We start from the raw sequence: 27,086 nt of genomic DNA, 5'->3' as shown, positions 1-27,086 counted from the left end.
ATATGTATTAATTTAAACAATGCAATAATTTAATGGAGATATAAAGAGCTCATTGAGGTAATGAATACTTGTTTGTTAACAAATTATTATGACATTTAGATAATATAGCATTGGTGCATGTCCATTCAGAGTTTGCGTCATATGAAGTCTTCGCTGGGTTCGGCACCGTTACATTAATCAGGTTACTCGTTACTTATCAATTAATTTATAAAACCCAAATCAACCTATATCAGATGAACAATACAATAAACAACAAATAGTTTACAGTTTTTATATAAGATTAAACAAAATATTTTAAATTAACATTATTTATATTATTTATTATATTTCATGATCTCCTCAGTGGACACGCTTTTGTGTCTTTCCTATTGAAATCTGAAGTCTGCAAACAAACATATTTTGTGCTGCACATTGTTTTAGGCAAAAAATAAAAGTGTTGTTAAATTAGTAAATAATATAATATTTGAATTTTTTTATGCCTTTATTTGATTGCCGCAGTTTTTAAAAATACATTTGTATTAAATCTTAAATCCAGAAATATTTTAACAGAAAAACTGAATAAAAATAAAACATTTTGTTAGGGCCCTCATTGTAAAAAAAACAACAAAAAAAAACCATTAATTATTAAATTGTTAAAGTTTTATGAATTCATTTGATTAGCTTTTTGATTATTGAAATTAAATTAAACCATTGAAACAGAATCAAGAAACAGAAAATATGGAATCTGGGATAAATAAAACTGAATTCGGGAAGAAATAAAACTGCTTTCATATGGCACTAATCGCCTTCTTGTGATACTTATGAATATCTTTTCTTTTTTTTTTTTTACTGTAAAACAAGATAAAAATACTCTAATACCAAAAAATTTGCAGTGCATAAATATGTGAAAATTGCACACACACACACAAAAAAAAAACTGTCTGTGTTTGTTCCGTGTCATGCAACATTTTCGTTTCCAATGTGCAACATCGTTTCCTAACCCTAACCCTAACATTTACTTGCTGTGGGAAAGTGTTTTGTTGCATTTCCAGAGTTTTTGGCATACTCACTGACCCAGAACATCACGAATTCAGGTTCCTGTATTTGGTATGCATGCAATATGCCTTTCAAATATGGTTTGTTATAATGTGGTCATTTGTTCTTACTTGGAAGCCCCTCGTGGTGTTGATGACCTTTCCAGACTCTTGTGTGAGACCGCATGTGGAGAGAGCTGTGCATCGCTTCAGTAATGCCACTGAACTGTGCTTCCTCAGATCATGCTGGTGCATTCATGCTCAATCACTAAAAGCACACTGGACACATTGATATGACAATGTTTGCACATTTTTCGTAAAAGATTTAAAGGACTTGGCAGATCTGTATACTTCTGTCACAGTGGTGTATTAATATACTAGCATGCATATTGTCCTGTGCATTTTTTGGTGCGTAAAGTCACCATGCCAATTGTGCAAATCACCTTCATTAAGCTTCTACACGTCATAGTTTGCGGTTTTGGAAGGTGTGTATATGCGATGTATGCATGGAGAATGAGAGCACTGCTGATTCCCATTATTAAAGCTGACAGAACCAGTAAAGCATTGGAGGAGTGGGAATATCAGATGCAGGAGTGGGAGTTTTCACCGCCAGTACTTTCACAAGGTGACGTGTGATTGGATGGTTTAGTAGACAGGTTTTTAGTGAGGCATCCATTAGTGGAGGAACATATTACCATTCTACTTGTGCTATTTTTGGAGTATGCATTATGTTTTATGTTAATACTGTATGTTATTGCACTTACCCTTTTATCTACCTTTTATTTTAAAAATCCTGATATTCTGTATGCATGGAAAACCCAAATGCACATTTGCCCAAATGTCAAGTAAATAAAAGGAAAATTGCATTAATATTTACCTTAAAATGGTTGATTTGATAATCTGACCGTTATTGATGGGCCTTTATGTGTTGCCTGATTATCCATTTCACTAATCCACTGTTAGTTAATTCATTCAATTATATTTTAAATGTATATTAAGTTTATTGAAAATAATTTAATTTAATATGTTTTTATTAATACAAATATTTATAAAAATATGATTAAATAAAATATTTTTTGATTTTTTTCATGTACTTTTTCATGATATTTTTAATTATATATATATATATATATTATATTTCATCTTATCTTTTAATATGTATATCATGTAGTTTATCTGACGTCGTTTTTTTTTTATGTATCTGACATGTTGATTTGAATTGAATAAACTAAATAAATTTGATTTAATGTTTAATTTAGTTTATTATGAATGTATTAATCTTCCTCAAGATTGATAAGAATGTTATAGTAGGAAAAAGGAATGTTTATTGTTGCGTGTGATTTCACACACGTTCAGCTTGTTGCTCCTGTGAGGCGAGTGATTGGATCAGACACGTTGATGTCAGGCTGATGTGGTGTTCTTGACTCTACAGGCTCGGCTGAAACCTGTGCTGTAGTCGGATCAGTGTCAGTGGCGCAGCTGCTGTGAGAATGCAAACCCATCTGTTCTGTGTCTTTCTCACGCTACAGGACTGCTCAAGATACGGAGAGCCCTCAGATGTCCTGCAGTAAAGGAGAGGCGTCCCAACACTACCGCAGTTCGCCCAGTAACCAGTCGTCCTCCAGTGACCCCGGACCCTGTGGGAGCGCCAGCTGGAACCAGCAGCCCGGATACGACGGGTAACATCCCAACACAAACTCACAGACAAGCTTTTTTTGTGTGGCATAATTAATAGAATTATTTTGTATTAATGTAGTTAAAAAAAAAAAAAAAAAAAAAAAAGGGGGTATGTATTGTATGTTGTTATATTCTAGAATATAATTTGATAAAAAATCAATTAATTGCAATATTTAAGTAATTTCTTTGTTATTTAAGTTTAATTAAGTATTATTGTATTGGTCCAATGAGTAATTTGATTAATATAAATTAATAAATAAATAGATTAAATTATATTAAATTATATTAAAATATAAATATGATTTACTATTTATGTTGTATGGATTTAGTTTATAAATATAAAATATTATAATGTATTAATAAGAAACATTTATTCGTTTTTATGACTTATTCTATTAGTTTGTATTAAATAATTTAATATTACTATTATTTAATAAAATGTATATATTATTATTTCATATACTTAATTTATTTTATGTATATCATATTGCCCACCTGACGTAGGTTGATTTGAATTGTAATATAGGGATTTGAAGTTTATTTAATATAGTGCAATTAACTTTAGATGTATTAATTAAACATTTATCGATTTCAGAATAAATATTATTTATTAATATTAATTTATTTCATATTAATATCATTAAATACAATAAATAATATTCTTTCTTTTTTTTAAAAATCATCTTATAAAACTGTAAACAATTTGTTGTTTACTGTATTGTTCATCTGATATAGGTTGATTTGGGTTTTAGAAATTAATTGATAAGTAACGAGTAACCTGATTAATGTTCAGGCACAGTAATTGGTTATTTACTAATTGGTACTCGTCCATAAATGCGTTTAGACTTTAAGTCTTTAGAGCAGAACCTTCACACAGAGGAAGAGTGTGAGATAATCAATCCATAATGAATCTAATCAAGGCTGACATTTCTTAGTGTGAGTAAAGAGATGAGCTATTGCTATGTGGATTTGAACGTGTCCTCAAACGTAGTGGCTTTGATCACAGCTGGTGGTGTGAGGCGTTTCAGTCAAACTGAACATCAATGCACTGCAATGACAGATGAATAGCCCAAAATACTGGCTTTCATCATCATCCTCCTCCTCTGGCTGATTGAAGTCCTTTTCCCCTTCCCGAAAGAGCTAAACTCCAGCCTGTTCCTTCCACAGGTGTCAGTCTCCCGTTCTCCGTGAGCGCGCCGCTGAAGCCCAGTGCATGCTGGGAGACGGGGAGATGCTGAGGGAGAGAGAGCCCACCCTCGAGAGAACTCGCTCTGCAGGTCAGATTCACACACTGAGATTTATACTTCTCCTTCTCAAGAGTAAAGGTCAGACGGACATCAGCTACTGACCGGAAAATATACTGGAAGTTTAACACTTCCTGCTGGGAAATAATAGGTTAATGTTAGGGTTGCACGATTATTGGGGTTAGTGTGATTATCAAAATGCAAAAAAACCTGCATTTAATTCAATAAATACATGTGTGTATCAGAGTGAAGCGAGGCTCTGTGTTCATTTCCTCGTGAGCAGCTTGTGGTTTTCCACCAACATAATAAAAGCTTGATGGTTTAATGTTTGAAAATGAAGAAATTAAGACAGCCATGAACATTAGTGAGGTCATTTGTAAATTGTAATATTTCACTGTGATTTATAAAAGCATTTAAAAAAAGTAATTTTGTTTTGTTTTTTTTTATCGCAAATGCAACTTTTATAAGAAAAAACGCAATTCTCTTTTTCGTGCAGCACTAGTTAATCCTGGTCAATCTGGTTATTAGAATATCATAGATGATTTAAGTAACGTGACCAGTTTGCAGCATCTGATGGCCGTATTAGACTGTGTCTATGCTCTTATGTTCTCTTTAGTAAGATGTTCTGGGAAACTCAAAGCTTGTGCTTTATTCTCTCTTCACAGAGGCGAAATGGCACGTCCCTTCCACCAAGATCCTCAACTCTTTGAAGGAAAGAGGCAAGGATTCTCCCAACAAGTTGAGGCGGGTAAGACTACTCCCATGTGACACTCCGCTAGAGTAAAACTGAAGATCAACATCATTTATTCTGATCCTGTAAGAAGATTCAGGAGGAACAAACATGTTCCAATCAATTGAGTACCATTAAAAAAGTTGTTCTCAAGCTTTTTAAATCCAAGGCCCTCAACAATCTTCAATATTCATTCCTCATGTTTGCTAATAGGTTTCCTCTGGAACATCTGCTTCAATGCTAAAGTTTTATTTTTTACATTTTTATTTATTTATTGAAACTAGGAGTGTTTATATATTAAAATGGGTAAATAAAATAATTATAATTAAAATGATATATTATATATATATATATAATTGGAAATTAAATACGGATTTTTAAACCTATATTTCAGAATCAGGGTTGTTATAGTTAATTAAAAATAAATATAAATAAAAAAAAACACTCTGAACTGAAATAGAATATAAATGTATTTTATTTCAGCTAGTTGCCAAAGCATTTCTCGTTTTCATATCAACTTGATGTACTACAATAAAAAAATTATAATAAAAAAAAATAAAATAAAAAATACATGGACATTAAAAAAAACAATAACTAATAAAAATGACAACAACAAAATTACTAAAAGGAAAATTGAAAATTAAAAATATTTGAAAATAATAGTTTTATCGGTGTTCTAAAATGACACCGCTTAGAGTCTCTACCCAATAAAATATGATCATAATTAGAAAATACTATCATAGTTATTGGCATACATGTATTTAAAATTTTCTTTATAAAAATGCCCATGGCGTTTTAAGATTTGATTAATGTACATAACTTTTCCAGGTCTAAAAAAAATCACACTTTTAAAAATAGGCTACCTCATATTTATTTCCTCAAAGAAATAAAGCCGTTACTGAGAGGATGAATAGAAATATTTAGATTTTTCGTTGTTTTTAGCATCTTTAATGTGTGTTTTGTATTATTAAAAATCATTGGTTGAGGACCACTGCCCTAAAATCAAAAAGAAATAAGAATCTTGTTTAAGCCGCAAATCTAACGCTAAAAATGTGTGGTTTAGACCAACACTGATGTCCTACTTGGCAAAATCCCGGTCATCTTACACACACACACACACACACTGTAAATAAAGAAGGTTATGAGTTCCAGTTCATTCAAAGTTCAGAAGACCGCTGACAAAATAAACCATGTGGTTTATTTATAATTCAGTCGGTTAGTTGGCTAGCCAGCAGGGATTTGTTTATATATGCAACTGTATGTTTATAAATGCCGGACTAATTCATAATCTTGGGGAATTCCCTCTGGGAAATTTACTGCGGGAACAGTGTCAGAATGTGTTTTAATGTAGTAAGTGAGACTTACACTTCACATATCAACCCTATAATCAAGTAACATTGGCTCTCCTGGATCTGCTGCTTTGGAGATGTTCCAGCTCGTCTTTACGTACAGTAGGTTGAAAAGCTTGATATGACACACACACACACACACACACACACACACACACGGAGCCCCGCTAGTCGTGCTGTCAGTGTGTGTGTGCATCAGTGTGATGAATGAATGGTGATAAGGTCAGTCTGCCCTTGGTGCTGGCGCTCTGTGCTCGTGTTTGTCTGTCTCTCTCGCCATCTCTCTCACCTTCAATGTTAGTTTTACCCAATATCTCTCACTCCCTGCTCCAGTAATAGCATCTGACCACCGGCAGCCAATTCAAAGTAAATTACGCTCGTTTTACGCAGGGCTCCTGTAGACTGATTTGAAATGATGTTTGTATGTAGAATCTCTGCTAATGAGTCTGGCTTTAACACTAAGTTAACTGAATGTTTCCTATTTTTATGTAAGTTTTGGGAATGCTAAATGCAAAATAATGTGCATTAAAAAAACTCATGTGCTTAATTGAGGTATACAGATTTTCCATTGGATAAGAAGATATGCGCATAAATTACTATGGAAAAACATTTGCCAAATAAATCCCTTGATGCGCATAAAAAAAAAAAAAGTCATGTGACTCCTCAACAGGGGATGTGATTGGATAACAGGACTAACCACCCTAAATAGTTTGTATAATGACCTCCCAGAACTGTCTCGCACGATTGCGTTCCCAAACATCTGGTATCCTTCTCCGAACGCAAGATAGCAAGATAGCAAGCGTTTATAGCGTTTCGTCTGCGCGTTCTGAGACCCATGCATGAAAAAAGAGGCACAGTTTCTTTCCCGATTGCAGCAACTTCCAGTTTTATTACAGATATTTTGCACCAATTTCCTGGGAAGTGATGGTTTTGTTCTCTTGAACACATGGGATGGAAACAGGGCTTTGTTCGCAAATGTTTTTAAAATTGCAACTTTGCATGGAAACATAGCTAGTGTTATGCTCTAATAAGCGTAGTGCACACAAATATTGAGTGAAATCAATTCTTAATTACATTTGAAATATTTTATTTATACTTTTGAGTGTTTAGAGCTTGTTGCAAGTGCGTTTTTGTAAGGATGTATGTCTGCAAATGAAGTATCTTAGAAAGCATCGTAATTTCGCTGCTGGCTGTATTACTCTTACATTTGGATTTACTTCAATATAATTGAGCTTTCATTGAGCCCCGCCTTAAACGTTATTAACCAATCGTACTTTAGAATCTAAATGCATGCATGTAAATGCAGACTTTAGACCACCAGGCAAAAGAGTTTATGGTGGATGTGTGTTTGCATGATTTTAAATGTATTTTTACAGAAATTAAGTAAAACGTTGCCAGGCCTTGCATAATAGTGATCCTTTTTTGCTGTTAAACTGTGTTGTAGTACGAACATCTTCATTTTCCTTCAAGGTAAATGAATGTTAATTACTTCGTTTCACTTACACTAATGTTATTACTTCTAATTTCCTTCAAATTCAGGCCTTTTCTCTTTCAGTGACTGTAGGAAGCGTTTGCCTCTATTCTGATGTGCAATCACTGCAGTTTTTAATCACGTTACTTTATTAATTGAACAATTTATATTAAAGAAAATGGCATATAATGTCTTAATTCATTCCATCCCACGTTAAGTATAATACCCAATCAATTTTTACCACTTCATGCTGTTCAAATGAATCTCGAGTGCCATGTTCTCGAATGCTTTTCTCAGTTAGCAACTCAGTTGCATTGAAAAGTTTTAGATCCTGGGGATGTTTAATCTACAACATATGATTTATCGTGTGTGTGATGAAGAGCTATAGGGGGTTTTGCAGCTGTAGAGCCTCTGAACAAATATGGAAAACCATGATAGATTAAAGGACTGTCTCATTATCCATGTTAAGTGGAATGTGTTTTACAGCTGCATTAATGAGTGTGTTGGATCAGTTCATGTCAGTCTAAAAGCAGGTTTAATGTCAGATTCACAGTCTCTTAATTATGTTTGTTGTGTCTGTTTGCCTTTTACCATCTATATCAATAACTTACAAACCTTTTCATCTCTGAAATGGTCTCTAATGTCTGTTGCATTGTCTAAAATGCTGTTGGCCGTATCCACTGGGAGATGTACATGGCGCCATTCACCACAGGCTCCCCTCTTTTAATTTATTACGCCTATTGTCTGCGCACTAATTAATGAGTACAGCTCATATTTGCATACATTACCACCAGTCACAGAATTATTCATTACCTCACAGTAATTAGTTTTGCTGGTCTTTGCAGTGTGCAGTGGTACATTTAAATTGGCATGATATTAGTTTGGACTAAAGAAGGTGTCACATGACAAAGAATATGACAGCGAATGCGACCTGTTTTCCATCTGCTAATTAGAATTATAGATGATAAAATATGCTAGCAAGCACAAAACGTCACGTAGACAATGGCATGATGTGTATTGTTTGTTGCAATGTGAGATACTGAAAAATTGAGCCTTGGTATTTATGCTGCCAGTTCTTAATTACATTTTTTTAATATATATTTGTGTATAAAAAAAAAATCGCACCTAACATTAAAGTTTTTAATATATTTTCATATTGTAATAATTTCACATTTAATCTCCAAATTAATGCACAGTAGAGACAACATAAAGACACTAGACTGTATTTTAAATTAAAAATTGTTATATATTTTAAAGCCTAATAAATGTTAAAATGTATAGCTTTCAATTATACTGTGATGCTGAATGGCTATACTTAATGGTTAAAATTGAGGCCTTCTTTCATTAAAACAATCTTCACATAAACCCATTCAAATTCAATAAATCAATCAATAAATCAGGGCTCAGTTGTTTCTATTGGCCCAGTCACACCAGTTCAGTTTCTACTTGTCCTGTTAAAATGCACAAAAAGTTATTGTTTTCTCAGTGTTTGATCCATGTAACTTTGAACTTTCAGGTAGGTCTAAAAGGTAGGAAATATATAGAAACTGAATAAAGTTATCAAACACTTCACAGTCTTCACTGCATAAATTAGAAATGAAATATAGATTAATCCTTATTAAAGCTACAAAAGTTATTCAGTCTAGAGCAGTGAATGATTTCTCTTTTTGTTTTGCTCTTTGATTATCCTTAATGACAGACAGTAGCAGGTTTATTATCCCTATTATTAATGTTTCCTTTGTGTGTGTGTGTGTGTCTTCCTCCAGCAGGGCGGCGATAAGAACTCCAGCCACTCCAGCAGTAACACTCTGTCCAGCAATGCCTCCAGCAGTAACAGTGATGAGAAGCACTTCGGCTCCGGGGACCTGATGGATCCAGAGATGCTGGGTCTCACCTACATTAAAGGAGCCTCAACTGACAGCGGCATTGACACTGCGCCCTGTAGCATGACCCCAGGGGTGGCCAATGCATCTGTGGCCCGCGTCGTGCTCCAGGGCCGGGGCGCGTCTGATCCGGGACACCCCTGGACACCGGAGCTGACTGAAGAAGGTTCAATGGAGGAGGACCACGGGAGGTTGTACCTTCCTCAGAGCTACGCCTCGGCTCTGGCCGCCGGACACACACCCGCGGAGGGGAGTATAGGAGACCTGAGCGAGATCTCATCTCATTCCAGGTGAGCAAAAGAGTGCTGATGTATAGGAGAACATAAACAGGTCAGATGTGTAGCTTGAGGCTGAACGGATCATGCATTTCCTGGCTGGTTATATTCAAATGGTTCCAAGCGGTGTGTTTTTGCCAACATTATTGATTAGCCTAATGGTTAGACTCCCACTCAGACCATGTGGAATGCTTCCACTCTTATTTACATATCCAGATACAAAAATTGTGTGTAACTGGAAGAATATGCACATATTTATAAACAATAACAGATAGCAGACTGGAAGCATTCCACAGTATCTGGATATTTTATATATCCAGCTGTGTGTATTCTCTTGGAGAGAGAGGGATGGTGCTTTTTTTAACAGCAAGCCAACAGACTTTTTGCATTTAAATTGCTATGACTGACTTTCTGTTCTCACTTTGAAGATGCTGAAAGTGACCTATTATGTAAAATTCACAGAATCTGCCCTGTTAGCTTAGCTGCTCCTCTGAGTGAGCTTCACAAGAATGTCTCAGCTATGTGATAAACAGTCTAAATGTTATCAATGAAAACAGAATGCATGTTTCCATTCCACTGCCTTACTTTTCCATTGCTTTTCTATGTTAACGTGCTAGATGGACGTGTTTGACCTTGGTGCTCTCATCTTTCACATTGTGGCACCTGAATGGGAGAAAACAATGCAAGGTCCGTTTAGCGCTTGTTTACATAGAAAATAATGGAAAAGCAGCGCAGTGGAATGCAGAAACGCATTTGTGGAAACGGCCCCATGCTGTTTCCTGTTTTGTTGTTGCTGGAGTATCCGAAGCCCAAGTTGTAAAGGCTCCGCCCTCTTCTGGAAAAGGGGGCGGGGAGCAGCAGCTCATTTGCATTTAAAGATATACACACAAAAAGAGCATGTTTTTGCTTCAAACCAAAAACCAACTTTGATACTTTTTTTTCAGGTTTCTTTGATGAATATAAAGTAAAAAAATAAATAAAAAAAAACATTATTTATTTTAAATAGAAATCTTCTGGGGCATTATAAATATCTTTACTGTCGCAAAAAAACGTACTGACCCCAAACTTTTGAACCATATATCTGGAATACTCCGGTAGCATAGCGGAAAAATCTGGAAATGATTTCCTGTGATTCCAGTCCAGTTAATCAGTTAATCTTCAAGTAGCAGATCCAGTCTTGGGTCAGTTACCTCAATATTACTCATGTAGAGGATTTTCCTGCCAGAGAACCATAGTGAAAATGGGACAGACCCACTATAAGGATTTTTTGCATTGTCCAGGGTGGTTGTGGGGATTGTGCAATTAAGATAACTTAGGACATTAGGAAATATAGATAGCTTTGTGTATGGTGCTTAAATGTTTACATGGGTTATTTTCCATCCATACAATGAAACTCTTTTGTTTTGCACTGCAGAGCAATTCAGGAAGAAAATATCTACCTTCTGTTATGTTCAGAGTGTTCTTATATTGTTCAGGGCGAGTTGTCTTCAAATGCATTGATAAGTGAGGTTTCAAAAGTACACTATTTTAGGGAGTATTATTGGAGCCTCTTGGAGGACAGTTATGTCAACTAAACCCTTGAAAGCATAGACTGTTACATAAAAGGCAGAAAAATGGTAAAAAGTCTCCCTGAGATGGACCGGAGAGAATGGCAGCTGTCATGTTGTAGTAGAAAGGTCAGGGTCCTGCTCGTAGCCATGTTGTCAGTTCTGATGTGTGTGATTTTGAGTGCATGTTTGTCTTGTGAATGCATTTCAAAAGATGCCCGAACAGAACACTGTCAATGCAGAATCCCTGGGGATTGTTCTTGGAATTAGATCACTATTGATCTAATTACTCTTGGGCGTTTTCAGACCTGTATATTTATTTCCCGTCGTCTTCTAACCATCGCTGCTTAAATTAATTAGTACAGGAAGTCATTTCATATTGTTTTGATTGCCGGTTCTCACGTTTCACTATCTCATGTGCGCTGGCCAGTGGCTCCCACCACTCCGGCAGCCCCTTACCCCACAGCTCCCAGTTCACGCCCTCTCCAGAACATCCCGGAGCCCAGGCCGTTCCCTACAGTAGCCAGGAGCCCGGGTCCTGCACTGACGCACACACACACAGCCGCCGTAGGAGGGCCGATGACAAACCGGTCCCGGACGAGCCCCCAATTCAGTCCGAGTGTGGGTGAGTGTGTGGATGTGTGGATTAGGGATGCACAATAATCAGTATCGTTTATCATTTTTAATGTTATTGCTAACAGTCCACTAAGAAAATTAGGCTGATATATTAAACCCAATAAATTATTGATTATATTAATTCAGATGCTGCTCACCATGATGACTTTGATTGGTGCCTTCACATATGAAGTAGCCAAATGGTACAATCCCATTTCATTTTTAGTTGACCTATCCGTTCACATGTACAGAAACAATCATGCTGGATCTGAGTAAACGTTCCATGTTCTTGATCCATGACACATGCATTTTGATTTGATAATGTCGTCTATTACTTGACATTCAAGGACATTTTAATGACTTGCTTGTATTATTCAGGCATTGTTTTATTTTTATGTCAGGAAACAAAACGTTCAAATCGTTTAATGCATGGATTATCCCATTTATACCATGGTCATTTGCCAGCTTTGACAAGTTAAAGCTATCATTGATGTTTACAGTGTTTACATTTATTTGAATGAATTTGCATATATAGAGAGAGAGAGAGAGATGCATGTGTAAATGATCTCTGTATTAGCCATAAAGCTGTGAGTTAAATTGCTTCAAAAACAGTGACGTTACCACCTTCTTGCAGAGTAATATACTCTAGCGATTCAGAAGCAAAGTTAATTTATTATTAAAAGTCATGGGGCAGCGATCACAACAAGCTTCTGTGCTCCTGCTTCTGTGTGTGTGCAGCCCGATCTCCAATCTCTGTGTGCGAGTCAGTAAACGTATGTGTGTTAAACTGACTTGGAGCTACCTTTGCATTAAATGGTTTTATTGCACACCTTTCCGCCAATCAGAATCGAGTATTCAGACAGACCATTAATTATTAGTATTAACCAAAATTTCCATATCAGTGCATAACTAAATAGGATGCATCTACTGGTATGGTTGGAGAGAAGGCTTTATTTAATTGTTTAGGCCACTAAAAGCAGCATTATAAAAGCTAAGACGCTTATGAGAGTAATTTGTTGTATAATTTAATTTAACATTGGCCATAACCACATACTCTGAGACCTCAAAATCTCTAGTGCGTGTAAAGCACTCAAGTAAAACTATGTTTAAAAGGAGTTGTATTGTGATTTCCTAATGTGAACAATTAGGTTGGGCTTTAGATTTGATTAAATTTATTCTTGCCCTCCAATCTTGTGCCAGTGTGACTCATTAAGCGTCTGGTTTAAAAGGCCAGGAGAGACCAATCTATTCCGAGGCTGGATTTAGCCACCGGCAAAGGTCTCTCACTTCTTTTTGTCCAATTAATCTCTCCTCTGGCACAATCATCATGCAATTCCAGTTTTCAAGGACAAAAAAAACATCTGCAATAGGTTACTGATCAAAGTGGATATTTCCTCTATCGATCCGTGTATTACCGCGGCCTGGAATGAACCATCAGTAGCAGCTCTGTAAGCACGCAAACGTAATATACTTGGCATGTGTCTCCCCTCATTATTGATCTACACGTTGATGTCCAGTCTTTGTTTACTGTACCATTCCACACAGAAGATCAGTGTTTAGCACTGGACTCTAGACAGATCCTGAAGGGGAAACGATTGAGCCACAGACACTTTTCTTTTAGTATTCTAGTTTTGCTTCCCGTCCTTCTAGGGAGCCATGGTGGAGATCTTTTAGAAGTTTTTGTTTTTAGATCATGGTGACGTTAGTGGGAAAAGACTGGTATTAATTTATGTTGAATGAATTAATGTATATTTGGCCAGTTTCGGCATTGAGATGATGGTCAAAAAGTGGCCCAAAATACCTCAATTCACCTTATATTGAATTGATTTGGTCACATCTCACAGGAATTTGAATGAATCTATCTACCTACCTATCTATCTATCTATCAATCTATCTATAGAGTGTGTGCGCGTGACGTCACCGTTGGCCGGAGTGACTGCGGTTACACACACTGAGTGGCAGAAACACTGAGTGACAGCATTGGTTTTCAGTGCGAATGCTGCGAAAAACACACAAAACACATCTAAAACGGGATAGAGCTTTGAGATTGACTGTACAACTAGATTTGACAAGAAATCAGAGGTATATTTTTACAGACTGCTGAAAGCTACAGAAAAGAAAAGCAAATGGATCGCTGCAATTCACAGAAACAACTGGATCCAGGCAGAGAAAGGTGGATTTGCAGTTATCATTTTGTGTCAATACGCTGAATTTAGGGGTAAAATCATACACTATATATTGCATTGTCATATATTGTATTGACAACTCATCAATTAAATATTTACCATCGTATATTCTGCATAATTGGATGTTTTTAAATAAACACTGACAAAATACTATACAAGTTTTAAAGGACAAGTTCGGTATTTTACACTTAAAGCCCTGTTTACAGATCGTATCTGATGAAATAGAACGGTTAAGATAAAAATTTGGACACATGCTGCTGTCCCGAGAATTTTAGGTTTATTTCGCTTCCCCCCCCACCCCCACAATGGTTGTCTATATGCACTGGAAGATTCCGTCCTAAAAACACATTAAACTTTCGTTTACAAAGACGTGAAACTCACCGAGTGGTCGGGGTGTTCACTGATATGTTCCATCAAAAATCGCTGAAAAAGATGCATTCCAACAGGTTTTATCGTAGTTTTTGTCCAACTCCATTGACTTAATAGGACGTGCTGTGAGACCGCAGCACCTTTGCGATATTACTCCGCCGCTTCTTCTTCTGCTTCTTCTGTGTATTCAATGAAATGCCTGTGGTTTGCTTGCAATTGGCAAAGGTGCATTATCGCCACCAACTGGGCTGGAGTGTCTATTATTCAAGCTCTCAACGGAAGAATCACGGGTGTGACGCGTTTGGCAAAATAGGTCCACAAAAGCGAAATAAACCTAAAATTCTCGGGACAGGAGCATGTGTCCAAATTTTAATCTTAACCGTTCTATTTCATCAGATACGATCTGTAAACAGGCCTTTAAGTGTAAAATACCGAACTTGTCCTTTAAAGCTGGACGATATGACGTTATTTATAACATTGATATAAGTGATCACCCAGATTTAGACCTATATTGTATTTATTTAAAGCGTTCACAGGCAAATTGGCTTTATGTATTTCCCCGGCGTTTAAATCAGGCACATATTAATGTCAGGAAACACTATTCCTGGCTGCATGTCAATATACACGGATCACTGGATCTTTGGTAAGTTGTAAGGAACACTATATCGAGTCCAACCTTTAGTTTAAACTGATAATCATTTGTTTTACTGGAGTTTTCCAGTCACACAGCAGCTCTTCTGCCACTCCGGCTGATGGGCATTCCTGCGGGAAAGTGACGTCAATGCATTCCCTCTATTGTCTATAATTATTTATAATTAGACTTATCTGAAAACAATAGACGCCTATGTTACATCTACATTCAGCTAGAAGAGCGAGTGTGTGCTTATGCTCTTGTTGAAACTCTCTCAGGTCCATCTCTCCAGTAATGTCTTTTGTTCTTCTTAGATTGATGGTGTGGCTGAGCTGTTTTCCCCAGCTGTTATAAAAGAAGCCTTGTAATGCAGTTAGCATCTCCATTCTTTGTTTATTCCACGTTACGCAACTCAGCCTTTAGACAAATCATCCAATAATGCTCACATTTATTGTGCCTGCTAATGAAGCTTTTTTCCCGTTGACACTATAAACCTCTCACCAGCTGCTAACTTTATTCTGTTTCTTCTACTTTCCTCGGCTTCTTTTGCTCAGTGGAGCCGAGAGCTTGTTGTCTTTCCTTCTGAAGGCTCTAGCCGAGCGGTCCAGGTACATACACACACCCCCACTGTGTATGTTTGTGCTCACACTGTTAGTGAACTTTCCCCTTTGACCCCTGACCTTTCTGTTCTCCACACTGAGTGTAAATGTCTCGAGTTGAAATCCCCCCCGCTGTGCCACACCGACCCTCGTCTCCTTGCTCACCTCGACAGTTTCTGTCAGGCTCAGACGTAGCCTGTAGTGCTCATATCAACAGTTGCTCATAGACACACACACCAGTAAAGGCCAATGGGTCACCAAGTGTGTTGAAGCCGCGGCGCTAGTGCCAGACAGCTGTGATGACACAGTCCAGCGCCTGCGGGCTTTGAGTGAGTTTTAATACGACCTCTTCACTATTGCACTCGTTTGGATTTTCGCTGCATTGCTCACTTGTTATTTTTAGCCTGACGACACACACACTGCACCGTCTGAATGTGACCTTCTCACAGTATTAATTAACTCACCTGCAGTATTTACACAATCACTAAGTATTTTAACAGCTTGTATATTAGTTACCTTTACGTTCTGCCTGTTACTTTCTAGAAGAAATTATGCTCTGCATGGAAATGCCTGTCATTGTTTCCCCTGTGGAAGTGTGTCAGCCCGAGGATGTTAGCCACTGAATACTGCAGGTTTAACCGACATATATTCTAGTGCATTCAAGTTTTTGAACCAGATGTTCAAAACGTTTTATACCCCGTTTACACCTGTATTTAGTTTTGTCCACTTGTGATCCGATCGACCAAAATGCATCTTAATACCAGGTGTAAACAGGGTGTGTGTGTGTGTACATGCCCAAAAATAGTATTTATTTTATTTTATGTTATTTTATTAATATTTATGTAATTATTATTTAATTATCGTAATTATATGTATTTCTTTTTTAAAGCTATTAAATAATAACAATAAAATTAGTATGCTACAATTGTGTATGTATATGTATATATATATACACACACAATTGTAGCATATTAATTTTATTGTTATTATTTAATAGCTTTAAAAAAAAAAACATATAATTACGATAATTAAATAATTGGCACATGCCAAAACACAACACACACAAATATGTATATATGTATACGTGTATGTATATACATGTATATACATGTATATATGTATATATATATGTATATATATATGTGTGTGTGTGTATATATATATATATATATATATATATATATATATATATACATGTACATATATTAGGGGTGTAACGGTTCACAAAATTCACGGTTCGGTTCGATACGATACACTTGTGTCACGGTTCGGTACGTTTTCCATACAGCAAAAATAAATAAATGCCAGAGAAATTTCCTTGAATTAAATTTTTTTTTTTATAATTTTTTTATTTAATGAAATAATCATAAATAATCATAAAGAATGATTTTTTTATTTTTTTATTTTTGTTGCTTTTTTTACTGAGCAATAATGGAGCTATACTTGACTCTTCTTATGAGCATATAAAACAAAACAGCTCCTTGGACAAAATGAAATGTAATATTGAAGTAGCAGGCTAGTTATAAACAAAGGTTTATTTTAGTTCAGATTAACATTTGAGGGCAGCAATTGTATTCATAATGTCAAAATAAAACCGACGTAATGTTACTTGAAAGCATTACAGCCCACTATTCCTGACAAACTTCCATACCTTGCAGTTAGTGTTACTACAGCAAATCCATTCCACGGTGAATGTTGCTGATCTGTGGACACCGGCCAGTTCATTCATGGCACGATGTTTCTTCCTGGTTTCCACGTCAGCGCTGTTTGATCCGTTAATAACAGAGAAATGTGCATGTTTCTCACTAGATCTCGCAGCGATGTTATTACTTCAGTGGCGAATTAAAAAAGCATTTGTAATTCAAATGCTTTCTTTACTGGTCTGGATCTCTTAGCGCTGTGTGGTGTTTCTTGATCAGGCTCGCGCATAGGGCTCGCGAGTCCCGCTTCACAGGTCAAAACTGATAAATGGTCCACACAAACACGATAAGAGTAGCTCAGTTTCGTTCCTTACATTGCATTTGCCAGTTGATGTTGTGGTCGCGCCAGCCTCTATGAGCACGCTTGCCACCCGCGCTTGCCAAACCGAACCGAAAGCCTCATACCGAACGGTTCGATACGAATACGCGTATCGTTACACCCCTAACATATATACATATACATATATATACATATATATACATATATATACATATATATATATATATATATATATATATATTTATTTATTTATTTATTTATTTATTTATTTATATATATATATATATATATATATATATATATATATATATACCTATACATGTATATACATGTATATACATACACGTATACATATACACATATACCTATATATATATATTTGTGTGTGTTGTGTTTTGTCAGTGTGCCATGTATTGGGTTGTTAATCCCTATTCACATATTTAATGTTTAAATAGTTAAATGATGATTAAAGTCTTGCTCCAGGTAATGTCAACAGAGTTCATCTTGTATTTAATATATGATTTCTCATGTTGTTCCGGTGTAGTTTTAGTCTGTGTGTGTGTGTGTGTGTGTGTGTGTGTGTGTGTGTGTGTGTGTGTGTGTGTGTGTGTGTGTGTGTGTGTGTGTGTGTGTGTGTGTGTGTGTGTGTGTGTGTGTGTGTGTGTGTGTGTGTGTGTGTGTGTGTGTGTGTGTGTGTGTGTGTGTGTGTGTGTTTGTTTGTTTGTGCATGCTGTCTGACAGCTATCTAACACCCTGCCAGTCACACACACACACACTGCACGCAGTCACAACACTATCAAGGTCACATTGCTCCCGCCACTATCTTTCCCTTTCCTCCTTTTTACACGATGGAAGGATGTGTTACAAACATTCTCAAGATGTTAGTGTTCTGAACTCACAGTTTAGTGTTCTGTGTGATACTGATGATCAGTACACGAACCAGATCTCCTGTAATCCTCACTCTCCGTCTTCTCAATGCTTCACACATGTTGTCAAAAAAGAGACAAAAGAATAAGACACAGACAGACCCTGGATCCTTCGTGTTTGAGTAACCCTTGTTCATCCCTGACTCCTGAACGCCAGCATCATGGGCCTGTGTTTATGATCGGTGTGTGTGTGTGTGTGTGTGTGTGTGTGTTCCCACAGGGAGCTGTACGCCGGAGAGACTTCCGGTCGGATACAGGAGAGAGAACGGGACAAACTGAAGGACACGGGTCTGCAGCCCAACATGTGTAAAGAAGAATACATGAAGATGATGCTGTCTGAAAGCTCGCCTGGAGAGAGCGGACACAGGAAGGTACGCCAAAATTTCGATTCAATTTGTTACTTGCCGTTTCTTTGTAATTATTTGTTAAATTTACTAGCAATTTCTGAGTACTAGAAATTGTATCAATTTGTGATACAATGTACCATGGTGTATGTAATACCATGGAAGTACCTATGGTAATACCATAGTTGTTTGTTTTTGTTTTGTTTTTTAAATGGACCAGAGTATTACAATATTTTTGGAGATGTACGATGGCAACACTGTTTTTCAGACAAGTACCATGGTATTACCATAGTGTTTTATATATGTACATTGATAGTACTATAATTTTGGATGTTTACAATGGTAATTTCATATTTTTTGATGTACTTTGTAACAATGCTTTGTTAATATTGTTGTTCAAAAGTTATATTGATTTTTCTTTTTAGATATTTACAATAGTAATACCATATTTTCGATGTATTATAGTAATAAGTTGGTTTTTGAACATGTACCATCAAAGTACCATGGTTGTCTTTGAAGTACCTTGGAGTACCATATAAAACTAGTATATAAAAATGGTAATAATTATTAGTTTACATGCACTTTCTGGTGTCAAATAATACCTCTACATTAGCTCTGATTAGTATGTGAATGTAGTCTCAGTCTGGGCTGTGTGTCTCTCACACACACACACACACACACACACACACACACTGTAGCGCTGATAACCTCAGTGTGTGAAGTGATTGAGGGCTGAACAACCGTGTGTGTTATCAGCCAGAGCTGGTTCTGGAAACACACATGATAAAGAGAGTCCCAGACCAAACAGATTCTGTTTAAGTAAGCTGATTGACGAGCGCTTGCTGTGTTTCTTCTCTTCGTGTTGAGTCTGACAGGATTCAAGGGTGGAAGTTGTTGTTGAAGCGTGTGTTTTCTGAAGTCTCCTCTGATCCTGGAGACCGTCTTAATTGTGTTTTCCAGTTCCCGGGTCTCTCCCTCAGCCCGTTATCTGACAGCAAAGGCTGGAGTAGATGTACAATGCCCTATTTTCAGTGGTGTGTGTCATGTTGCTGTGCCCTCAGAAGCTGACGGGTCATTGTGCTTCAAACCAGCGTGATATCATACATGTTACAGCAACTCAGAAATCTCTGCTTCATCTGCAGTTCTCCAACATCTACTGTTTTCTACAGGTAGTTGCTAGAGCCCACTGAAAGTCTCTCTGATATTCTGGTTTCTTAAAGGGTTAGTTCACCCAAAAATGAAAATTCTGTCAGTAATTTCTCACCCTCATGTTGTTCCAACCCTGTAAGTTCATCTTCGGAACACAAATTAAGATATTTTTGATTAAATCTGAGAGCTGTCTCACTCCTCCATAGGCTTCTAAGACATTATAACTTGCTGGCCCAGAAAATAAATTAAAGACATCGTTAATATAGTCCAAGTGACTACAGTGGCTCAATCTTAAGTTTATAAAGCGACGAGAATACTTTTTGTGCGAAAAAATAAATAAAAAAATAACGACTTTATTCCACTATTTATTTCCTTCTCTCTGGGCCTCGAGTTTTTCACGTAGTGTAATAGCGCAGCGCTTCTGTGTTGTACGTCACACGCATGACACACATGACCAGCGTCGGCCAATAGTGAGCCTACGTGGTGACGTGCAACACAGACGCGCTGCGCTAAAACACTACGTTAAAAAACTCGAGTCTCAGAGAGAAGGAAATAAATAGTGGAATAAAGTCGTTATTTTTGTTTGTTTTTTGCGCACAAAAAGTATTCTCGTCGCTTTATAAACTTAAGATTGTAGCCACTGTAGTCACTTGGACTATATTAACGATGTCTTTAATTTATTTTCTGGGCCAGCAAGTTATAATGTCTTAGAAGCCTATGGAGGAGTGAGACAGCTCTCAGATTTAATCAAAAATATCTTAATTTGTGTTCCGAAGATGAACGAAGGTCTCACGGGGTTGGAACAACATGAGGGTAAGTAATTACTGACAGAATTTTCATTTTTGGGTGAACTAACCCTTTAAGTCCCTCATTCAATATTATTATTTTTTTGTTATCGTTGTTTTGTTTTAGTTTTTTAGATTTAAAATAATCCTGCAGTTTGATAAATGCATCTATTAAGTCCAAATATTACATGTAGCCTCTCATTTGTCATAACTGCATACATAATTATAAATAAATACTGATTAAATATTAATAAAAATACTATAATGTACATTATTACTTTACTTATATTAATTCATAATAATTAAATCTTAAAAATGGTCAATTACAATAATTAATTTGAAAATAACATTTTAGATCCAAATAAATATAATTAAAACTGTATATTAAATATAAAAAATATTTAAAATAATATTATTTTACTAAAATGTATATGCTGTTATATATTTCATTTAAATCTTTAGCCTTTTTTTTTTTTAAATATTACTATTTAGGTTGAATTTATTTTATTTCAGTTTTAGTTTTTATTTATTTCCAGTTGATAATTTAAGTGCTTCACCCTAAACTTATTTCAGTTAATTGCAAAAGCAACATTTCTCAATTTTGTTTAGTTGACGTTTTTCATCTAATATTTATATTTTAATTGATTTCAGCTTTAATTCAGATAATTTTTTTTTTTTTTTATAGTTTTAGATTTTGCTAACAATAATCACCTTGCCGTGAACAAGTTGATTATGATATGTTATTAAATTATTGAAATATTAACTTAAAATATCAGGGGTACAAATTATGAAATATTCATTTGTACGCATGTTTTATGTTTTAGAACATATAATATTTAATTATGCCATATAACATTAGTTTGTTCTAACAAAAGCAGCTGTTATTGGTCCATCACAGATTTCCACCGGTGAAGGGTTTTTATTTTAAAGGCCACACGTTCCCCCGGAGACAGACCTGTCATTGTGGAGCGCGAGCCGGAATGGAAAACATTGTCAATCTGGTTTTTCTTCCTCGTGGATATTGCATGCAGAGAGTGTGAGAAGTGAGCGTCCCGCTGTCCTGTTAAACCTGCTGTAGAGAAGTACATTACAGACACTGTGAAGCTGGAGGAAAGGGATCCCAGTCTCATCTGAGAGATTTATACTTTCAATACTTTCATGATTCTGTCCTCTGGTTGTATTTCAACACAACCAAGAGATGAGCAGATGAAGAACATTATGATTATAGACTTCATGAAAGAAGTCTCTTCTGCTCACCAAGGCTGCATTTATTTGATCAAAATACAGTAAAAATTGTGGAATATTATTGCAATTTGAAACAGCTGTTTTCTATGTGAATATATGTTAAAATGTAATTTATTCCTGTGATCAAAGCTGAATTTACAGCATCATTACTCCAGTCTTCAGTGTCACATGATCCTTCAGAAATCATTCTGATATGATGATTTGCTGCTCAAGAAACATTTCTGATTATTATCAATGTTGAAAACAGTTGTGCTGCTTCGTATTTTTGTGGAGACTGTGATACTTTTTTTTTCTTCAAATCTTTGATGAATAAAAAGCTCAAAACAATAGAAATAGAAATCATTTATAAAAGTATCTTTCTTACCCCAAACTTTTTAATTGTAGTGTATCACGGTTTCCACACAAATATGAACTGTTTTCAACATTGATAATATTCAAAAATGTTTCTTGAGCAGCAAATCATCATATTAGAATGATTTCTGAAGGATCATGTGACACTGAAGACTGGAGTAATGATGCTGAAAATACAGCTTTGATCACAGGAATAAATTAAATTTTAACATATATTCACATAGAAACCAGTTATTTTAAACTGTAATAATATTTCACAATATTGCTGTTTTTACTGTATTTTTAAACAAATAAATGCAGCCTTGGTGAGCAGAAGAGACTTCTTTAAAAAAAAAGAACACCATTTGCTTCCCTGTTTTCCAGATGAGTAAAGACAGTGAGTTGTGTAATATCTCCGACTGCTTTATTTGCAGCAGTGATGTTGTTTCGAGCCGTGCTAAAGACCGCTCTCGTTTTAGTTCTACGGAAGCTGCTTCTTAAATCCCATTTGAGGCTGTTTTAATCCGAGGACCAGACTGGATCTAGTCTTATAAAGTGGCATGAGAGAGAGAGAGAGGGGAAATATTGAGGGTGGTTCATGGTTCAGCGATGGGATTTGAGTGGGATTTTGGTCTAAAGGAAGTGAAAACAGAGGGTTCGGACCCGGAGGCGTTTAGCTTTGCTGAATCCCGTGTGCCATGACGTCTGCTTTGCCTCCGGTAATGGCAATTCAGCAAACTGATGTTTTTGATCAGGCCTCAAATGGTGGAAGACGTATTGTGTGCTATAAATAAAATGAACAGGATCAAGTGACTGCGCTTGGGAATGAACCAACTTCCTCTGGCTCACGCTCTGAATGGAAAACATATACAATGTATCTAAATAGCTTTGGCACAGTTTAAGTCTGTTAGCTCATGGGTGTGTTTAACTCTGTCCTCATGCCAGGGATATATGACATGTAGGACTACCTAGTGAGCTATCTACCTAGATGGCATATATATAGGCCTCACACAGTGTGATCTTGATGAGAAGCTGCTTCATGTGATGCTACCTTTTTAAGATACCTCGTTTTGTCCAATTTTAGCATGTCTTTGCAATCCCAGAATGCATTGCAGCAAGAAAACCATGACACAATGGTAGACTGTGTTGAGAAATGTTTGGTGATGTCTTCAATATTTTCGCCAAGGCTGCATTTATTTAATTGAAAAACAGTAAAATCAGTAATATTGTGAAATATTATTACCATTTAAAATAGCTGTTTTCTATGTGAATATAGTATTTTAAAATGTAATTTATTCCTGTGATCAAAGCTGAATTTGCATCATCATTACTCCAGTCTTCAGTGTCACATGATTCTTCAGAAATCATTCTAATATGATGATTTGCCGCTCAAGAAACATTTATGATTATTATCAATGTTGAAAATTAAAATAGAAATATTTAGCTGTCACTGTTGATAAATTTAACACATCCTTGCTGAATAAAGTATTAGTAGGCTTAGAAAATCACACTAAGTCCATCATTTGAACAGTAATGTATATTATGTTACTAAAATATATATATATTTTCAAATACTATTTTGCCAGATTTGTGTATGATAATGTATTTTAAAGTTTATGTAGATGGCCATGGCCATTGAAATCACTTGTAAGCGAGTGTGTGTCACATGAAGAGTATTATTTTTGTTGTGCATTGACTTTGTTGTCTATGTAGAGTGTCAAATCACTCACTTTATGATGCTTCATTTCTGTTATGCTGCTGCCTAGTTGACATTAAGGAGGCTCACTAGCTTTTAGACTTCAACACTTCACATTAATGCATTTGGCAGACGCTTTTATCCAAAGAATCATTCAAAGTATACATTTTATCAGTTCATGCATTCCCCAGAAATCCAATCCATGATCTACTCTTTGAGCCACAGGAACCCTTCAACTAGACTTGAAGACTAACTAATATGTGCTGGATAGTGAGCTCTATCTGTTTGATGCACGGGCCCCGGGCCGCACTTACCCCTCTCGTCCAGCTGACCGAATATGGCTCTGCTTTAGTCGCAAGCAACACACTCTCAATAGTGCACAGCTGCAGATAAAGAACAGGCTTTATTTATAACTTCCGGCTGTTTAGCCACACAAGAACATGAGGATTTTCCATGTATTCAGTCCAAAACAAACCTACTAACCACGTCCTGCTGGGAGCGATAGTGGAGACTTTGTGCATATATGTTTATATGTCTTAGTAAATACTATTATACTAATATACATGTCATTTTTCTGGTATTAAAGGGATAGGTCACCCAAAAAAAAAAATTATGTCAATTATTCGCCCTTTGTCGTTCCAAACACGTAAGACCTTTGTCATCTTCGGAACACAAATGACGATATTTTTGATGAAATCTGAGAGCTTTCTGATCCCTCCATAGACAGCAACGTCATTACAACTTTAAAGGTCCAGAAAGGTAGTAAAGACTCATCTTAAAACAGTCCATGTGACTCCAGTTGTTCAAATGTAATATTATGAAGCTATGAGAATACTTTTTGTGTGCAAAAAAAAAAACCAAAAATGACTTTGTTCAACAATTTCTTCTCTTCTGTCAGACTCCTACACTATTCGCGCTGTAAACACAGTGCAGTTCTTCTTGGTACTACGTCAGAACACTGGCTGCCATGTCGTGGTGCTCACATGACCAGCGTCAGCCAATAATTATCCGGCATCCCCTATAACCTGGAAGCACTGCACTGTTTACTACGCGAATGGTGCAAGAGTCTGACAGAAGAGAAGAAATTGTTGAATAAAGTTGTTTTTTTGCACACAAAAAGTATTCTCATAGCTTTATAACATTACATTTGAGTCACATGGACTGTTTTAACGATGTCTTTACTACCTTTCTGGACCTTGAAAGTTGCATTGACGTTCTATGGAGGGATCAGAAAGCTCTTGGATTTCATCAAAAAGATCTTCATTTGTGTTCCGAAGATGAACAAAGGTCTTACGGGTTTGGAACGACACGAGGGTGAATAATTACTGACAGAATTTTTATTTTGGGTGAACTATCGTTTAACATCTGTGATTTACAGTATTGATGTGTGTGTCCTGCCAGGCGTCAGCGGCGGGAAGCCTGTCACCGAGGCGTTCCCTGTACCGGACTCTCTCGGACGAGAGTGTGTGCAGTAATAGGAAGGGGTCGTCCTATGCCAGCTCACGAAGCTCCATGCTGGACCAGGCCATGCCCAACGATATACTGTTCTCCAGCACTCCACCGTACCACAGCACGCTGCCCCCCCGCATCAGCCTCAACCAGCCCGCATCCAAGCTCAAGAGTGAGTCCTGCACCTCACATCACTGCTGAAACACAGGGGCGGGTGCACAGTGAGCGGCCAACAGAGACTGCATTTATACGCATCACATGCATACTCCTTTTATAATGCATTGCATTACCATTTATATATATACATGTATGACACAAAGGCTGCATTTACACTGCAAGTCTTAAAGGGGTGGTGTAATGCCCTTTTCACAAGATGTAAAATAAGTCCCTGATGTCCCCAGAGTGTGTATGTGAAGTTTTAGCTCAAAACACCCCACAGATATTTTTATATAGCATGTTAAAGTTGTCACTTTTTGAGGGTGAGCAAAAACGCACCGTTTTGTGTCTGTTCCTTTAAATGCAAATGAGCTGCTGCTCCTGGCACAGGGGGCGGAGCTTCAAGAGCTTGTGTTCTTTTACCTCACACAGACATGCACTGAAAATGTCAAAAACTTTTAGCCGTTTATGTTCAAACCGAAGTCAGACAAAGATGGAGAGACTCAAGAAGTGACAACATGTAGACAACATTTCAGAATGGTTAGTTGATGAATTTATGTAGCTTATGTGTAGTTATCTTCTAGTCATTGATTAGCATATTCTGTCTTGATAATCTATAAATCGTGTTCAGGGGGCGGGGTTTATGTAAATTCTAGGGTTGGTGATGTCACTAACCCGGGAGGAATGTGGTGTAGTCTCTACCAGCCGTTTGTTGTAATCCTTAAAAAGCGATTTCTTTAAAAGCAAATATCTCCCTTTGCTTTGAACTTTGAGCGTTGTAACTTTGCAGATGTTGTTTATGCTCAAACAGCAACATTACACACTAACTAAAGCTAGAAAAGTGAAATCATATTAAACCACCCCTTTAATACACAGATCCGATCTTTTTATATTCACATACATTTCCTGTTTACATTCACTTTAGACAGGACTGGAATCTGATATCTGTGTTTACATTAATTCCCGCCCAAAATGATTTTCTGTGATTTTACACTGCACATGGTTTTGAATGGCCGTGCTATTAAAATTATTTATATAGTTCATGTCGGGTGGTCATGATTATTTGCCAGCATGAACTAGATAACAGCTGTCATGACTCATGAATGTTTTGCAGCGCAAAATCTGACTGAACAGATTTATAGTCCGGAAATCATTTTCGTTTATCTACAGATCAGATCTAGAATTCTGAAGTGAATTCTGAATATTTTTTTTTTATGAATTCACGAGAGACAGAGAGAGAGAGAGAGAGCGAGCGAGAGAGCTAATAGTGAAGCTTGTTGGTTTAATTGCAGTGAAGTTATCATCTCATTGCTGAGAAATATAATGTAGCTTTCAGTAGTGAAGCTGTTTTATTTATAAAAGTCCACGGGCAGAGGTTAAAAACCAGCTCCTGAATGTTTCTGTGTTCGCCCAATTTCTTTTCTTTACAAAGATAAA

General features: G+C 36.5%; 1 protein-coding gene across 4 annotated transcripts in view; it reads left to right on the top strand.

Annotated features, from left to right (window-relative positions):
* LOC309486125 (signal-induced proliferation-associated 1-like protein 2) overlaps positions 1 to 27,086 on the top strand; it is a 153,103-nt gene that overhangs the window by 112,253 nt on the left and 13,764 nt on the right. The window contains exons 11-17 of one of the 4 annotated variants that reach the window (XM_082153280.1): positions 2,543 to 2,692; positions 3,858 to 3,967; positions 4,600 to 4,682; positions 9,254 to 9,657; positions 11,620 to 11,814; positions 18,716 to 18,866; positions 25,446 to 25,665. In XM_082153280.1, the coding sequence (XP_082009406.1) occupies positions 2,543 to 2,692; positions 3,858 to 3,967; positions 4,600 to 4,682; positions 9,254 to 9,657; positions 11,620 to 11,814; positions 18,716 to 18,866; positions 25,446 to 25,665 (1,313 nt within the window). Of the gene's footprint in view, positions 1 to 2,542; positions 2,693 to 3,857; positions 3,968 to 4,599; positions 4,683 to 9,250; positions 9,658 to 11,619; positions 11,815 to 15,544; positions 16,460 to 18,715; positions 18,867 to 25,445; positions 25,666 to 27,086 lie in introns of those variants that run through there. The other 3 variants (XM_082153279.1, XM_082153281.1, XM_082153282.1) reach the window with 3 other exon arrangements.

Source organism: Leuciscus leuciscus (genome assembly GCF_965113295.1).
Source record: "Leuciscus leuciscus genome assembly, chromosome: 22".
NCBI lineage: Eukaryota > Metazoa > Chordata > Actinopteri > Cypriniformes > Leuciscidae > Leuciscus > Leuciscus leuciscus.
Note: the sequence above shows the minus strand (reverse complement) of the source record. Positions and strands in the feature narration are given on the sequence as shown.